The sequence below is a fragment of the Oncorhynchus tshawytscha genome, linkage group LG27, assembly GCF_018296145.1.
Source record: "Oncorhynchus tshawytscha isolate Ot180627B linkage group LG27, Otsh_v2.0, whole genome shotgun sequence".
Taxonomy (NCBI): Eukaryota; Metazoa; Chordata; class Actinopteri; order Salmoniformes; family Salmonidae; genus Oncorhynchus; species Oncorhynchus tshawytscha.
This window is the reverse complement of record NC_056455.1, coordinates 9,926,419-9,939,156: the sequence shown is the minus strand read 5'-3', so window position 1 is coordinate 9,939,156 and position 12,738 is coordinate 9,926,419. Positions and strand designations below refer to the sequence as shown.

The 12,738-nt window shown below is 41.2% G+C and overlaps 1 protein-coding gene across 2 annotated transcripts in view; it reads left to right on the top strand.

Annotated features, from left to right (window-relative positions):
* The first annotated feature begins 566 nt into the window (after positions 1-566).
* Positions 567-12,738, top strand: part of LOC112245976 (protein tweety homolog 3) — a 65,329-nt gene continuing 53,157 nt past the window's right edge. The window contains exon 1 of one of the 2 annotated variants that reach the window (XM_024414228.2): positions 567-1,655. In XM_024414228.2, coding sequence (XP_024269996.2) covers positions 1,530-1,655 — 126 coding nt within the window. In that variant the 5' untranslated portion in view covers positions 567-1,529. The remainder of the gene's footprint in view (positions 1,656-12,738) is intronic. The other variant, XM_024414227.2, reaches the window with a different exon arrangement.

The following is a 12,738-nucleotide window of genomic DNA, read 5'->3' as shown; positions in this document are numbered from 1 at the left end:
GTAGTATTTTAATGGGTTACTTTCGCTTTTACTTGAGTCATGTTATATTAAGGTAGCTTTACTCAAGTATGACAATCGAGTACTTTTTCCACCTCTGCCTAACCATAACTTGATTTGAAAAACACTCTAGCCAAATAAATCAAAGAACATCTCTTTGAGAACCAGTGCACCAAATCTATTTATTGGATATTGATATACAAATTTGTATATGATTACATTGGGTTCAGATGGTCTACAAGTCTATTTTGGGTTCAGATGGTCTAACAGTTTGAAGGGTGATTTGTCTCCTCCAATAGATCCCGAAGGAGTGAAAAAAACAGTCAAGTAATTAGCAGGACCCTAAATTGATAATTACAAAAATGTTGTTATTGTACAGTATGTGTTATAATGATTTCCTGGATAGAGCCCAATAGTTTGTTCATTTATCCCTTTACTCAGCAGGTCGATTTGATAACTCGCTCTTACTCAAAATATGCCTGGGTGTGTGTAGCTTCACCATCTCGCCACCAGAGGCCACTACACACAAATCATTTGCAACGAGACAGCGGCGCTGCGTGAGGAGTGGAGTTGTTGTGGGTGCGAGCGGGACTGCAATCTGCATCGGATGGTGTCGAGGTTACAGCGTCGTAGTCCCCTGAACAGTTCACCGAATTGTTGTTTATCTTTAGTGAATGAACGGGAATTGTCCACTTTAAACTACTTTGCAATACAGTAAAAGACTTGGTCGCAATCAAAGCATTTAGGAAAATTGAAGAAAAGACAAAGGGCGCAAATGGAACTGGAGCAACCACGGACGAAGCACGGATATATTCGCTAAGCTAGTTAGCAAGCCAACTAGCCTGCTGCTAACTTGATACATTGGAACACGAGTAACAATCAACTGGCTATGACTGATAATGAGGAAAGGACAGTCAAATTATAATCTAGAATGAATTATTGAGAATCAAATCAAATGTTTTAGCTACGCATTTATTCTTACGAAAGTATTTGAATGGATTGGATGCGTTCTGTAGAATTGCTCAACAACAATAGTTAGCCGGCTAGCTAGCTAAGGTTACTTGCATGTTGAGTTGGGAAGCTATCCCGTTAGCCAAATAACGTTACGTCATCTGTACAGTAGTTAACCAGACGGACAGGCAACTACAATAAGGTGGATGGACTGTCATCTGCGTGGGGGTGTTCATGAAGTTAACGTTAGTTGACTGGGTAGCCTATTCCTCCTTCAGATTTTTTGACACAGTTTAGTATTACACATGACAGAAGTGAACATGGTAGTGTTATATGACAATGGATATAGTTAGCTACCCGTTTGTTAGTACCGTAGGGAAGTGACAACCGATATCTCAGGTACAGTTTAACGTTGGACCACAATGCGTTAGGTCTGACGTTCTGCTTTCGGACATAGGAATCTCTTTGGTTTTGCTGGAGCGCTTGCTAACAATAACTTTATGACGCGGGCTCAGTCCATTATTTCATTTTTGACTGACTACACAGATCAGTTTCCCTAAAGCGTCCACAGCCCTCATACCATGGCAGCGGTTGTCAACTACTCACCGCCGTGGTGGGTCAACCTGCTACACCGACTCCCTCATTTCAACCTTCAATTCGAACAGACGAGCAGCGATTTTCGCCCGGAGGACTCGTCATATCAACAGGTAACTTTATGACATACACTTACTTGAACTGTGTATGTGTGTCTTGTGAATCAGAAGCAATATACATGTCTGTCAAACATATGTTTGTAAACAAAGGAGTTGCCAGTGGGTTGCTGCTGTTTGATGTATGATACCATTCTGGGATGATGCAATTGATTGAGGATTTTTGGGAGTTGAACAAATGGGGCAGGCATCAGCACAGACCAATGCAATGTTATACCCCGGTGCATTGACGATGCCTATTAAACTTGTTTGGTGCAGAGCCTTTGCAAGAGTACTCAAGACTCCTTATTAACTGTGGTTCCCTAGGCGTGGTACAGTGCATAGACCTACTGAGACTGGAGGGGTGACTGACAACTACTTTTGCAGGCTATATTTCTCAAACTGTTGTCAGGTTGATTTCCCATTGCAGAAACAGCCACTGTTACCTTCTGACAAGACATGACATGTATGGATTCGAGGGATGGGTGGAGGTGGATTAAAGACAGTGGTCTTTAAACCGAGTTATAACAGGGATCCTATATTTCATAAATTGCAGCATAATCATAGCTATTCATCTAGGTCTGGTTCTCCTAATTTTATTTATTTATTTATTTTTATTTTACCTTTATTTAACCAGGTAGGCAAGTTGAGAACAAGTTCTCATTTACAATTGCGACCTGGCCAAGATAAAGCAAAGCAGTTCGACAGATACAACGACACAGAGTTACACATGGAGTAAAACAAACATACAGTCAATAATACAGTATAAACAAGTCTATATACAATGTGAGCAAATGAGGTGAGAAGGGAGGTAAAGGCAAAAAAGGCCATGGTGGCAAAGTAAATACAATATAGCAAGTAAAACACTGGAATGGTAGTTTTGCAATGGAAGAATGTGCAAAGTAGAAATAAAAATAATGGGGTGCAAAGGAGCAAAATAAATAAATTAATTAAAATTAAATACAGTTGGGAAAGAGGTAGTTGTTTGGGCTAAATTATAGGTGGGCTATGTACAGGTGCAGTAATCTGTGAGCTGCTCTGACAGTTGGTGCTTAAAGCTAGTGAGGGAGATAAGTGTTTCCAGTTTCAGAGATTTTTGTAGTTCGTTCCAGTCATTGGCAGCAGAGAACTGGAAGGAGAGGCGGCCAAAGAAAGAATTGGTTTTGGGGGTGACTAGAGAGATATACCTGCTGGAGCGTGTGCTACAGGTGGGAGATGCTATGGTGACCAGCGAGCTGAGATAAGGGGGACTTTACCTAGCAGGGTCTTGTAGATGACATGGAGCCAGTGGGTTTGGCGACGAGTATGAAGCGAGGGCCAGCCAACGAGAGCGTACAGGTCGCAATGGTGGGTAGTATATGGGGCTTTGGTGATAAAACGGATTGCACTGTGATAGACTGCATCCAATTTGTTGAGTAGGGTATTGGAGGCTATTTTGTAAATGACATCGCCAAAGTCGAGGACTGGTAGGATGGTCAGTTTTACAAGGGTATGTTTGGCAGCATGAGTGAAGGATGCTTTGTTGCGAAATAGGAAGCCAATTCTAGATTTAACTTTGGATTGGAGATGTTTTTAAGTGTGTGTGAGGGGGAGCATAATGCCCATTTACTGTGTGGCCGTTATGGCTTTGGCTTGTGCAACAGCAAACAAACTATGGACATTTTAAGTTAGCTAAAATGGGGATTTCCAAAATGAGCTTGTCTGCTTCCAAAGTGTATGGAGGAGGATGAGATTAACAGATGGCTTCCCCTTCCCTGTCAGCTGCTGTGGGTATCACAACGACAGTTGTCAAAACAGGCTCAAAAAAAGGGCTGTGTCTCCTGGCACTGTGTGTGACTGTCTGTTGAGTGCTCAGGGAGAAGGGAAAGGGAGATTGCCAGAGCTGCTCATTCACAGCTTCTAGGACCAAGATAACCTATCAGTTATCAGACTTAATACTGGGCCGTGGGCCTGCTGACCAAAGACTTCATCCAGCCTACACGTCTCAAGATAACCCCAGATTAAGTCATGCTGATGGAATTGAATTTACTATCCCTGACCTACAGAAGTTATTTCTCAAATTTCTTGAGATGACTCTGTCCTAACCAAAGCAAGCTGTGGACCATGTCAGTGTGAATGAGACTCAGTCATGTCTGTAATGTGCCATGTGTTCGCTGATGATTAGTCTGTTAGGCATTATTTGCATTCTTTTCTGCATTCTTGTCACACTGTAACTCTATTCCTCAGGAGACAGAGCCCGGCATCAATTGGTCATTAAGAGCTTGATGTATGACCTTTGACCTGAGGTTGTGATCCCCAAGGTCATCTGGCTGCCCGATTTTTACGTTTTAGTCACTTAGCAAACGCTCTTATCCAGAGTGACTTAAAGTTCATCTTTAAGAAGAATTTCACTATTTAGAACCATAATCTGTATTTTGTTATGTAAATGGCATGTTAATGAAGGTTCCAGACAGTTCTATTTGCAATTTCACTTGATTTTGAGAAACTTATCCCACCAGCAACTTTCTGAGCCTTATTCTGGAGTTACAAGGCATCCAGAAAACATGAACTGATGCTCCAAATAAGTCCTTTTACAAATGCCAAAGCTCTCAGTATCCTGATGCAGGTCTTTAGATGTTGTACACATGACATTTTGTCATACTGAACTTTATCCACAACTTTATAATATATTTTTTTAACACGAGCGATCATTTCTAGCGTGCACATATTGGCGTGCATGCGTTTACTTCCTTGTTCCTCTCGCTTCTGCCTATACCTCAGTGACTACTGCACACCTATAAGTTAAGGGGCGTGTTTCATAAACACACTAGCCAGTCCACAACAACGTATCCACTGTAAACGTAGAGCTGCTAGCTAGCTGCTGGTCGCTAATCTACCGAGCAAGCTAATTATTTGTTGTTTTTTATTATGCTACCAACATGTCTGACTAGAAAATATGAGGAAATGTTTGAATTTGCAGGCGAGCCTTATTTATTTGAAGTTGCATACACAGACGAAGATCCTCAACAGATTGAGGATGAGAGAGAAAGGGGAGGGTGAGACGGAGCAGGCAGGGGCTCAGGCAGATATTCAACCAGCAGCTGAGATGGGACTGAGGACCTCTGGGAACTGGTGGTATACCGCTGAAGGCAAGTGTCTTTGCTGCACGGAGTTGGACCTGCTTATACCAGCTTTGGAAAATCTATACTGAACAACAATCTAAATGTAAATGCCAACATTTTTACTGAGTTACAGTTCATATAAGAAAATCAGTCAGTTGAAATAAATACATTTGGTCTTAATCTATGGATTTCACATGACTAGGCAGCAGCGTAGCCATGGGTGGCCAATCAATCAGAATGAGTTTTTCCCCACAAAGGGACTTTATTAAAGACAGAAACACTCCTCCTCCTCATCAGCTGTTTGGGTGGCTGGTCTCAGATGATCCCGCAGGTGAAGAAGCTGGATGTGGAGGTCCTGGGCTGTCGTGGTTACATGTAGTCTGCGGTTGTGAGGCCGGTTGGATGTGTGGTTGTGAAGCCGGTTGGACATATGGCCAAATTCTCTAAAACAATGTTGGAGGTAGCTTATGGTAGAGAAATAAACATTAAATTCTCTGTCAACAGCTCTGGTGGACATTCCTGTAGTCAGCATGCCAATTGCACCCTCCCTCAACTTGAGACGTGTGGCATTGTGTTATGTGACAAAACTGCACATTTTAGTGGCCCTTTATTTTCCCAAGCACAAGGGGCACCTGTTCAATTCTTCGTATGCACACAAAGCTTATTTCTCTCATTCTGTCCACAAATTTGTTTTACATCCCTGTTAGTGAGCATTTCTCCTTTGCCAAGATCATCCATCGACCTGACAGGTGTGGCATATCAAGAAGCTGATTACAGCATGATTACTGTAATTCAGTAAAATCTTTGAAATTGTTACATGTTGCATTTATATTTGTTCAGTATACATCTCCTCTGCCTAAATGTTCTTATGTGCTGCAGCAGATTGTTAGATGTGTGGGGGTGTAGAGCGCTATAGGCTATGGCACTAGTAAAAATCATGTTTGATGTGTGGACTTTCTTTTAAACAAAACATGTTGTCATTGCTTGCTAGTAATTATATAAATCAATCTTTTAAAAAAACGTTTGGATGTGTCTGACTATTCACTCCTTATTTGACAGCAGTCAACAAGGATGTTCTGGCTCTGAGGAAGCTGATTTAGTTGATCTCGTCACGAACGAGCATCATTTATTTCCCCTTCTAAATTGTTTAGGGGGCTCATGTTTCCAAGTATATCTAGTAATTCATTTCTTCTAAATGTATATACTGTTGCTTCCTCTTTTGTCAGTGTCATGGTATTTACTGTGCGCAAGGCTAATTATGTGTCGCGGAAATGTTTGGTCGAGTTGCATTGTCTCATTTCAGTTTCATATTTAACTGCAGTAATTTACCATTTTGCAATCCTCCCAGTGGATGCAATGTTTGCTTATTTCCATATTGTAATGCGTCCTGTGTTTTGAGGTTATGCGTGTCTCGGAACTCCATGTCTTGTCGGTTTTCTCTGTGCGTAATGGGAGCGCAGCTCCATAAGTAATATGTTTTGCCTCCTGTTGGCCTGCAGAACTATTGTTATGAATTGTGTATTCATTAATGGAAAGTATTCCCGCATATTATTTAGACAGAATATGTTAATGCAGGTATAATGAGGATGTCTGTTACATGATTTAATATGCCATATTTGGGTTAATGGTATGGTTCATAGGGAGGGGCCATAGGTATAAAGGTACCTGTTTCATCTGTGTATATTTTTACTAGGTTATGTACATTTTCATTGGATTTTGTCATTCACTGGGAATGACCTTTCACTGTTACTTAGCTGGACACTATTTTGCACTTGATCTTGCTGCCTGCAACTGACTGCCCTTAAGGCTGCTCCAACATCTGGTCCCCACAACATGTGCCTAATGTTGTGTCAAATGGACAATGAATGCACCAATCCTCTCCAATTTAGCATTGTATAGTTTGATATGGAATATTTTCTTAATTTATAGACTAATCAACGGTGGTCAGCACCGGTCCTGGCCGATATGCCGCCCTAGGCGGAACATTAAAAAAAATGCCGCTCTCCTATTATCACAAAGTAGAATAGTAGCCTAGGCTATACGGTGTCGGCCTGCAATTCACTATTTTATGAATGTCTGTGTAACCCACAGACAGTTTGTAAAACAGGCAATTTACCATTCATTTATGTTAATTCATTTAATCATTAATTTACTGCTCTCATTCTCGGAGTGGAAAAGTTGTTTGCAGATTTCAAAACCTCCTTCGCTTGTGAGAAACAACTTTTGGTTTATTTCCTAACATATTTTACATGCTCCATATGAGCATGTGTCTGGTTTCTCTGTCCTGTTAATGTTGACGGAGCACGCATAGAAGTACCTGGCTTGCTTCTCGCAAATGTAAAATGTAGGAAAGTGGCCAGCTGGGCTTCTCAGTTTTTCTTCACCTCACACAGTATGTCAACGAAGTCTGTTTTAAAAAAAAAATACATTTTTTACATCCATTCAAATGTATAGTAGTTCCTCACAGTATTTAAAAACTCTTTCCAACACTCTCCCCCTCGATAATCAGCATCGCTGATAAATAGGCTATGGACATGTTGCATGTATTCGTTTCTATTTTAATGATGGTCAATTTTAATCTTCATACTATAGCATAGATGTCCCCGTTCATACGCTAATTGTCAATTCATTATCTTATACTCTGCTTTCCAGAAAGTAAAGGTAGGCCTAGGTTTTTTAATACGTTTTAAGGAAAGGAGAAATACTTGCTCTTGTATCTGACATACGCTAGTGGCTTTGATTGACAGGTGCTTTTACGGGGTTGTGAGTACGCTGATTCTCTCTAGGCCTATATGTCCATTCAGAAAGTTTCCTAAAGAAGCCTGTTTGGACTCCATCTCCTTAAGAGTCAAACGCTCCTGTCTTGATTTAATCTTGTAAACGGTTTGTTTTCGGTAGCTTAGGCTACATTATTTCTCTCATTACAGCGTTCTCTCTTTGAAGAACATATGCCACTGCCATTGAATGACCGCAGCAGCAGGGTTTGTGGCATTATGTGACTATTTCGGGAAAGGTTTGAGAACACATCGGACTTCGCTTGAATGGATTTGTGCGTCGAAATAGGATCTGTATTAGAAAATGTTATATGCAGAAAAGCCAACAGACACGGACGAGGTAGGCATATATCATTATTTTGACTTGTTATTGTTGTGTCAATACATAAATGTGACAGGTCCTCTCCAACCTGGTATTTCTTAATTTGTTGAGTAATATTTATAAGTAAGAGCAGGAGTCCGAATCAGCTACAATCTGGGCCTTGTCTGGTCTTGGAACACTAGATATGTTCTTGGGTGGTCGTGTTGGAAGTTGAACATTGGAGAGCGGGTCCTTGTACACCGCTGTCTTGTCCTCCCGTCTTTTCAGCACAGCCTTACCAGGTCCATCCGGAAAGTCTGTTTTGTTGGGTCGTAAATTTTTGGAGCAACCCAGGCTTTGTTTTTGGGGGGAGAACCATAATGTACCTGGGTGTGCCTGAGAAGAAATGAAACCCCAATCAGCAATTTTCTCACTTCCGCATAAGATTTACACACTAAGTCTACCTGTTGTCTACCTTCCCTGAAAATAAGATTACAAAGTATGCACAATGACCGTAACAAGTATTACAGGAAAGAGTGACATGGTGTTACTTTCATCAAGTCTACAAAGACATGAAAACAATGACAATGTGATTAGCTTCTCCCTAACCCTAGACAATGTCTCCATAGAATCCATGACCTCTCCGTTATATAATCCATGACCTGTCCATTGCAAAACCATCACATTTTACCTGCATCAGTGGTTGCCTGTCAGGTGTTGTTGTCAGGGGCTACAACAAAAATGTGTGATGTGGGGGTTACTCGTGAACCAGAGTTGGGGAAACACTGATCTAAGGTGTACGGTGCAAATTCGAACACATGTTAAAATCCGAAAAGCTTGTGAGAGTACATTGTAATGCACTCAATTGTGGTGCAGCTTAATGGGTTGGTTCTGGCTGACATGGAGCAGTGGTCAATTAACTTTAGGTTTCCTGTGACATAAAAACCCCCATAAGCAACAAGACAACAATGCCAAATCAGTCTTTTTATACATAAGCTCAGCAAAAAAAGACATCTTCTCACTGTCAACTGTGTTTATTTTCAGCAAACTTAGTGCCCCCTAGCTTCATTATTTTTATGTTTGGAAAAATAACGTTCCCAAAGTAAACAGCCTATTTCTCTGGACCAGATGCTAGAATGTGCATATAATTGACAGGTTAGGATAGAAAACACTCTAAAGTTTCCAAAACTGTAAAAAAATATTGTCTGTGAGTATAACAGAACTGATATTGCAGGCGAAAGCCTGAGAAAAATCCAATCAGGAAGTGACTCTTATTTTGAAACCTCTGTGTTCCTATGCATCCCTATTGACCATTGAAAGGGATATCAACCAGATTCCTTTTTCTATGGCTTCCCTAAGGTATCTATAGCCTTTAGACATAGTTTCAGGCCTTTATTTTGAAGAATGAGCATGAACGACCACATTACGTAAGTGGTCAGGTGGGGGCTCTCAGAGTGATTTTTGTGCAAAAGAGAGAGGCGGCCATTGTTCCTCACGGTCCTAGTGAAAAGCCAACTGTCCCGGTTGATATATTATCCAATAGATATTTGAAAAACACCTTGAGGATTGATTATAAAAAAACGTTTGCTATGTTTCTGTCGACATTATGGATATAATTTGTAATTTTTGTCTGCGTTGTCGTGACTGCTATTTCCGGTGGATTCCTGGGCATAACGCACCAAACTAACGGAGGTATTTGGATATAAAAATATCTTTATGGAACAAAAGGAACATTTGCTGTCTAACTGGGAGTCTCGTGAGTGAAAACATCCGAAGATCATCAAAGGTAAATGGTTAATTTGATTGCTTTTCTGATTTTCGTGACCAAGCTTCCTGATGCTAAGTGTACATAATGCTAGGCTATCGATAAACTTACACAAACACTTGTATTGCTTTCGCTGTAAAGCATAATTTCAAAATCTGAGACGACAGGGTGATTAACAAAAGGCTAAGCTGTGTTTCGCTATATTTCACTTGTGATTTCATGAATATGAATATTTTCTAGTAATATTTTTTGACTGTTGCGCTATGCTATTCAGCGGTTGCTGATGACAAATATACCGGATCTGGGATGAGTAGTTCTAAGAGGTTTTAACATATGTAAATATTTGTATGAACATAACGAGATTCAACAACTGAGACAAACTGAACAGGTTCCACAGACCTGTGACTAACAGAAATGGATTAATGCATCCCTGAACAAAGGGGGTTGCTGTGAGAATGTTACCCCACTCTTCCACCAAGGCACCTGCAAGTTCCCGGACATTTCTGGGGGGGGGGGGTGTCCCTAGCCCTCACTCTCCGATCCAACAGGTCACAGGCGTGCTCAATGGGATTGAGATCCAGGCTCTTCGCTGGCCATGGCAGAACACTGACATTCCTGTCTTGCAGGAAATCACGCACAGAAAGAGCAGTATGGCTGGTGGCATTGTCATGCTGGAGGGTCATGTCAGGATGAGCCTGCAGGAAGGGTACAACATGAGGGAGGTGGATGGCTTCCCTGTAACGGACAGCGTTGAGATTGCCTGCAATGACAACAAGCTCAGTCCAATGATGCTGTGACAACACCGCCCCAGACCATGACGGACCCTCCACCTCCAACTCGATATCGCTCCAGAGTACAGGTCTCGGTGTAACGCTCATTCCTTTGACGATAAACGCGAATCCAACCATCACCCCTGGTGAGACAAAACCACGACTCGTCAGTGAAGAGCAATTTTTGCCAGTCCTGTCTGGTCCAGCGACGGTGGTTTGTGCCCATAGGCGACGTTGTTGCCGGTGATATCCGGTAGGCCTGTTGTAAGGCAGGTCCTCACAAGCCCTCAGTCCAGCCTCTCTCAGCCTATTGCGGACAGTGTGAGCACTGATGGAGGGATTGTGCGTTCCCTGTGTAACTCTGTCAGTTGTTGCCATCCTGTACCTGTTCAGCAGGTGTGATGTTCGGATGTACCGATCCTGTGCAGGTGTTGTTACACATGGTCTGCCACTGCGAGGATGATCAGCTGTCCGTCCTGTCTCCCTGTAGCGGCGTCTCACAGTACGGGCATTGCAATTTATTGCCCTGGCCACTTCTGCAGTCCTCATACCTCCTCCTACCTGCCTAAGGCACGTTCACACTGATGAGCAGGAACCCTGGGCATCTTTCTTTTGTTGTTTTTCAGAGTCAATAGAAAGGCCTCTTTTTAGTTTCCTAAGTTTTCATAACTGTGACCTTAATTGCCTACCGTCTGTAAGCTGTTAGTGTCTTAACGACCATTCCACAGGTGCATGTTGATTAATTGTTTATAGATCATTGAACAAGCATGGAAAATAGTGTTTAACCTCTCTAGGGTAGGTGAGACGGTAGCGTCCCACCTCTTCAACAGCCAGTGAAACTGCAGGGCGCCAAATTCAAAACGACAGAAATCCCATAATTAAAATTCCTCAAACATACATGTATTTTACACCATTTTAAAGATACACATCCAGCCACAGTGTCCGATTTCAAAAAGGCTTTACGACGAAAGCAAACCAAACGATTGTTAGGTGAGTGCCTATTCACAGAATAACACAGCCATTTTTCCAGCCAAAGAGAGGATTCACAAAAAGCAGAAATATAGATAAAAATGAATCACTAACCTTTGATCTTCATCAGATGACACTCATAGGACTTCATGTTATACAATACATGTACGTTTTGTTCGGTAAAGTTCATATTTATATCCAAAAATCTGAGTACATTTGCCCCTTATGTTCAGAAGTTCCAAACCATCCTTTGATTTTGCAGAGAGCCACATCAATTTACAGGAATACTCATATTAAACATTGCTAAAAGATACAACTGTTATGCATGGAATTTTAGATGCACTTCTCCTTAATGCAACCACAGTGTCAGATTTCAAAAAAGCTTTACGGAAAAAGCATAAAAGAGTCGGCGCTCAGAGCCCAATCAAGACACAAATATATCCACCATATTATGCAGTCAACAAAATTCATAAATAGCATTATAAATCTTCACTTACCTTTGCTGATCTTCGTCGGAATGCACTCCCAGGACTCCCACTTCCACAATAAATGTTTGTTTTGTTTGGTAATGTCCATCATTTATGTCCAAATAGTTACTTTTGTTAGTGCATTTGGTAAACAAATCCAAAGTCACGAAGCGTGTTCACTAAAAGCAGACGAAATGTCAAAGTTCCGTAACAGTCAGTAGAAATATGTCAAACGATGTATTGAATCAATCTTTAGGATGTTTTTAACATAAATCTTAAATCATGTTCCAACCGGGGAATTCCATTGTCTTCAGAAGTGCAATGAACGCGCATGGTCCGCTCATGGCACATCTTACTCATTCCCTTCTCCTTCGGCCCCACTTCACAGTAGAAGCATCAGACAAGGTTCTAAAGACTGTTGACATCTAGTGGAAGCCTTAAGAAGTGCAACATACCAATATCCCACTGAGTTGAAAATAGACCAACCTCAGATTTCCCACTTCCTGGTTGGATTTTTTTCTCAGGTTTTTGCCTGTCATATGATTTCTGTTATACTCACAGACATCATTAAAACAGTTTTAGAAACTTGTGTTTTCTATCCAAATCTACTAATAATATGCATATTCTAGCTTTTATGGCTTTGTAGGAGGCCATTTACTCTGTGCATGCTTTTCATCCGGACGTGAAAATACTGCCACCTACCCCAAAGAAGTTAAACCCTTTCAATGAAGATCTGTGAAGTTATTTAGATTTTTACAAATTATCTTTGAAAGACCGGGTCCTGAAAAAGGGACATGTCTTTTTTTGCTGAGTCTATAAGTGAAAGCATTATTGCTAAATGTTTTGATAAGCAGTGATCTGATAACTACATACAGTGGGGCAAAAAAGTATTAAGTCAGCCACCAATTGTGCATGTTCTCCCACTTAAAAAGATGAGAGGCCTATAATTTTCAT